The 5176-nt window shown below is 38.2% G+C and overlaps 2 protein-coding genes across 2 annotated transcripts in view; one reads left to right on the top strand and one right to left on the bottom strand.

The window, feature by feature from the left end:
• The first annotated feature begins 168 nt into the window (after positions 1-168).
• Positions 169-4097, top strand: LOC118412249. Its single transcript, XM_035814978.1, has 6 exons — positions 169-314; positions 628-681; positions 1372-1534; positions 2106-2268; positions 3010-3154; positions 3578-4097. Exons 1-6 carry the CDS (start codon positions 197-199, stop codon positions 3706-3708), a joined length of 774 nt encoding a protein of 257 aa, XP_035670871.1. The 5' UTR covers positions 169-196; the 3' UTR covers positions 3709-4097.
• Positions 4098-4144: 47 nt separating this feature from the next.
• LOC118411193 overlaps positions 4145-5176 on the bottom strand; it is a gene marked incomplete at its 5' end in the record, with an annotated part of 17513 nt that continues 16481 nt past the window's right edge. Inside the window, 1 exon segment of the mRNA XM_035813272.1 lies at positions 4145-4964. Within this exon segment, the coding sequence (XP_035669165.1) occupies positions 4831-4964 (134 nt within the window). The 3' untranslated portion in view covers positions 4145-4830.

Raw genomic sequence — 5176 nt, forward strand, 5'->3', positions numbered from 1 at the left:
GATCATGGGGAATTTGGTGAGGGTCATATAAGATATAACAAAGATAACGATTACATTTGTACGTCCTATTGGAATATGACTTAATTCATCATGTGTTACAATTGTTTCTATATAATGTGTTTCGTTGACTGAAATTTGATTTGTTTATTTGTTTCGTTTACAGGAAAATTGTCGCCAGTGGTTAGATTCTATCGGTATGGGAGAGTACATCAACAGCTTTGAGACGTACGGTATCATCTCCAAGAACGATCTCGCCAGTCTTAAGACGATGGATGTGAACGATCTACTGAAAGACCTGAAGATAACAAAAATGGGTATGTCTCTAAATATTACATCTAATAACTAATGTCCTGGGGGGTTACGATAACATAACATATACCATAGCCTAGCTAACATTACTACAGGATAAGCCGCTGCGTGGGCGAGGGAAAATTGTGTGACCAATAAGAATGGATATTTGTGCTTGGTCCACACACTATTCCCATATGGGAATTAGCATTTATCCAAGGAGATTAAAAGTTATCCAATGATTATAATGATAGAAACATAGAAATCTATTGCACAGGATGTTTTCTTTAACAAGAAACACCCTACCAATACTAGTATTTGTATTGCCTTTCTTCTCAGCTCATATCAAGAGGATCACCAACGCTATTAAGAAAATGAAGAGCCCAGAAGAAAGTATGTACTATTTCTCTTCTTAACAAATATCTATTCAATATGCCATTGGCGTAGTGGCCGTAGGTACATAATTCAGCCCATTAGCTATGGTATATTTAAAACATTGTGGCCCATATTACATTTTGAGGAACAATGATGACTCTGGTGCCATGGCATTCAACAGCGTCTTGTACGGCTGACGGACAGAAAATACTTTAGGAACTCAAGTACATAGCCCTACATCTATCAAACATTACTGTTTTAGAAACCGTTCGTTTCAGTTATGTTTTGGAGTCTACATCTAGGTGTAGTTTAAGGTATACTAATGTAAAACCTACAGTACCTTGGCCGCACCTGGGGCAATTACTGTCGTATTGAGGTCACCTGAGTGGCGCCGAATGGCAGCTCGCTCCAGACACCTGCGACAGTCGTATTAAGGTCACCAGAGTGGCGCCGAATGGCACGTCGCTCCAGACCCTTGCGATCTAGCCCCGCCTATTGTAAGCTCCTCGCAATTCAGCCCCTGGCTGCAAAGAGTGAGTAGTCGGCCCACCCAATAACAGTATAATAAAAAATATAACAGTATAATAATACCTTTAGCTAGTCAACAGTTTTATACAGCGTTTATCTTACATTGTAAATGTTACAAGTGCTGTCCAATACAATTTGACTTCGACTATGTTCTTTTCCATGAAATACTCATATATCAAGCTGGTAAAAGAATCAACCAGGTGAAAAGCATCTTAAAGAAGGTAAAGACGATCATCATGCAACACGACAGCACGAGGTCACTGGAGTTTAAGTTCTGGGACAGGTTACGTCAGGAGTGTCTGGACCCGGAGATCGCCCTCTTCAGCACCGATACTGATATTAGGTAAGCGGGATTCCGACAAAATTGTTATGGTAGCTTTCATCTAGTATGTGTTTGCTGTGAAACATATGCAACAAGGCTACAGCAAAATGGGCCGGTCCTGCTTGCAGGCTAATAGTAAAAATTTAAACTAATTATTAAGATATGTGAACTGAACCAAATTAACTAATGAGATTCAACTCATTAACATACCAATTGAGATTCTGGGTAAAAAAAACTGCAGATTCTCGTCAAGTATTTGATGAAAGACTGTTTGAAACGTCTCATCGCTTTTAAGATCATATCCAGTTGCTTGAGTGCCTGTCACATTGTGTATATCGATGTCAAATCTTCAGCGACGTGGTATGCTTTTAGACATTTAGTAATAAAAACAATAAATATTGTCTCTAATACTAACTAAAGTATCTCTAGTAAATGGTCAAGCGAACTAAACATATCTAGGGCTCATAATTATGCAACGTTTTAAATGTATTATAAATTCGCAATATTCATTGCATTTTGTAAAAAAAAACTAACCACAGCTTACACTGCTTAGCTTATCCAGTATCCATTATGCGTTACTTTACCCTTGCAGAACAGAGCTTGTACAGTTACGTAACTCCTGGATCCTAGTCCTACTGGTGTTGAACGTGATGTGGATCACGCTGATCGTGTCTCTGACGTACGTGCCCGAGCTCAGGCTGTGGGACGCCAACCCGCTCAGCCTGCTGTCACTTCTAGTGTTCGGGGTACTACAGGTATAAGGCCTTTTTTTTAATATTTCGGTTCACAAAAGTGTATTGATATTATTTTCAAACAGCTGTATCAAGCGAGTTATAGTCGGAAGTTTATATGCCCTCAGGCAGAATGTAAAGAAAACTGCAAAGCGAAAAACAACAGGCATGCATGTATCTCCAAACACGTCCACACACAAGCATACATGTATGCAGTCACACGTACACACACACACATATATACATAACTCACTCACAAGCACACGCACAAACACACACAAACACACACACGCGCGCACGAACACACACACAGAGACACAGACACACACACGCACACACACACACAAACATAAAAAAAACCCCACACACTCAGAAACACACGCTAACACACAAAAACACACAAACACACACACAGGCACCCGCACAAACACAAACACGCGCGCGCACACACACACGCACGTACAAACACACAAACACACGCACAAACGCACATACACACACACACACACGCACAAACACACACACACACGCACAAACACACACACACACACGCGCACACAAACGCACATACACACACACACGCACAAACACAGACACACACACACACACACAAACACAGACATACACACATACATACATACATAAAATGCGGTACATTACTCCGTTGGCTTGAACAATTAACCCATAACTTAAACCTAACTCTTTGACATAAAATGACATTATGTATTATTCCATTTTAACCTTGCCCTACCACATGTTGTTTAGCTACTACAGTTCCTGACGATGCTGTATCACCGGATCCGGACTCTTCTCCACTACCTGGCGCGGCTACCCTACCCAGCGTCCTGTACGATGCAGACAAAGGCCACTGGAAATGGCAAGGCTGACGTCATAGAGATAGAACATATTGGTGAGATATAGTTTATGAAATCAGTTGTAAACTTTTCTTTGTTACGCTTTTCTTCAATTAACACATAATTACCCTATTGGCTCTTCTTATAGAATATACCTGATAAAGAATGTGGCATTTTCATGTAAATAACTGCCAAATAGCGGTTACTCAACAAACTGGATATGTTGTGGAAAAAATCATATCAAGTTGTTTAAGTAACTCTTATTTGGTATGTCTTTTTACCTGGATGTCTAACCCTCATCGACATAATCTTAAGAAAAAATGCTATTTTTTTATTCAATAATATATGACAAAGGCAATGTGACACAGCACTGCCAAATTATAAAAAATAAGTTAACAGGGCCACATAATTTATATAATTAACAATTGGCATGGACAAAGCAATTTTGATTAAGTGAACACAATTCATCTCTGTTTCAGATCCGGAAGTTCACTTCTCCTCACGACCATCGCGTCGACCACCCTTGTTTGGAACTTCTCGGTTCCTCAGGAATGGCAAGCCTCACCTGTGGCCAGCAGCTCGGGCAAATCCGGTGTACGAGGCAGAGTAAAGGAGAAAACGGACGTTACACTGTAGTACCAACGACATATGCTATGGGGCTCAAAATCCTTTTTATGTTTCCAGACCTTAACTAGTGAAACCTTTAATAAAAAAAATATACATATACAGGAAACAGGGTTTGTTTTGTCACAAGGTGACACTCAAAAATATCATTACCTCAACGCCAACTTTGGATAATTTTTTTGTTTTCTATTTCACATATATTCCCGGATTCTATGCTGATAATTTTGATTTTTCTTAATTGAAGAATGAAACTAAGATATTACTTATGTTAGATAATTTTCATTTTATGTTTGCACTTAACACCATCGTTTAGTACCTCACCTCACCATGTTGTACAGATTTTATTTTATGCACACAATAAAAACGGTTCGACTACTCGTTTGGACACTCTTTCATCCAAATATGAAAGACTTGCTGGTATGTAATATTTTAATGCATACAGGTTTTAATTGCATAAAAAGTACATAAAGATACAAACGTGCGCATTTTTCAGCCTTAATGGGAAGGTATTACAACATTTACTATAATCAATGGCGTTTACAAGTATTTCCAGATGCCATATCACATGAAGAATCATTGGCATAAACCCATAAATTACACTTACCAAAGATATCAAATAAATATAAACAACTAATTACATTTGAAAAGCTTCACAACAGTCTCTTGTTTTCGTCTCCGAAACATTACATTTTCATATTCTATGTTGTTCGCCAGACATGATAATTTTGTATAAAAAACCATAGTCATCAACTTAAGTTGTAAATATAAACTAATCTATACTACAGAATCTAACAATGCTCAACGTAAATAATAATAAAAAAGGCTGGTATAAACAAATAATGAGCGCCTGAATACAACTCAGATAGTACGCTATATACACTTTGTACAATAATTAACATCGGGTTCATCGTTAAAATTGTAAACTGTTACTCCGAAGTAACATACTGAGGTAGCATCAAATTCTTGACACCTTTCGCTGTAATTGTAAAAGTAAACTTGCCTTCCACTTCTCACGTTATGACGAAAATTACTTCCACATTTTTGCATGCGTCTTTAAGTTAATCTACAAAGATAGTGGACACTAAATAGTCTCACGACAGTATGTTTTCTATAATTCATCTGAGTAATCAAACAACGGATTTGTCTTGAAGGTGGTCGGGCCTTTTTTTCGGTTTCCTCCGAGTATGGTTGGGCGCCGTGTTAGGAGATCTCCAGCACTGGGCATGGGGTCGTCGCTTGCTCCTGAAAACAACAAGTAATAAATAAACAATAACAACAAGAAACATCAAGTGAATTCATTTCATGTTTCTTGTTGCTTTTGTTTGAAAGCTTCTTTAGTTAAAGACATTTCTTTACAAATAAAATCACTTGCAAAAGACGCTACAAAATTCCTACAATAGAAAAAGAAACTTCCTAACGTATAATCCTTGTCGGGGTCGACGGAAGGAACTGAT

The sequence above is a fragment of the Branchiostoma floridae genome, chromosome 3 (assembly GCF_000003815.2).
Source record: "Branchiostoma floridae strain S238N-H82 chromosome 3, Bfl_VNyyK, whole genome shotgun sequence".
NCBI classification, from domain to species: Eukaryota; Metazoa; Chordata; class Leptocardii; order Amphioxiformes; family Branchiostomatidae; genus Branchiostoma; species Branchiostoma floridae.

What these genes read in the sequence shown, in the direction of transcription:
- LOC118412249 (XM_035814978.1), top strand. Translation starts at nt 197, where the DNA reads ATGGGAGAGTACATCAACAGCTTTGAGACGTACGGTATCATCTCCAAG. An exon ending in CCTGAAGATAACAAAAATGG is followed by an intron (nt 315 to 627) that starts GTATGTCTCTAA and finishes CTTTCTTCTCAG; the next exon opens with CTCATATCAAGAGGATCACC. An exon ending in CATAGAGATAGAACATATTG is followed by an intron (nt 3,155 to 3,577) that starts GTGAGATATAGT and finishes TCTCTGTTTCAG; the next exon opens with ATCCGGAAGTTCACTTCTCC.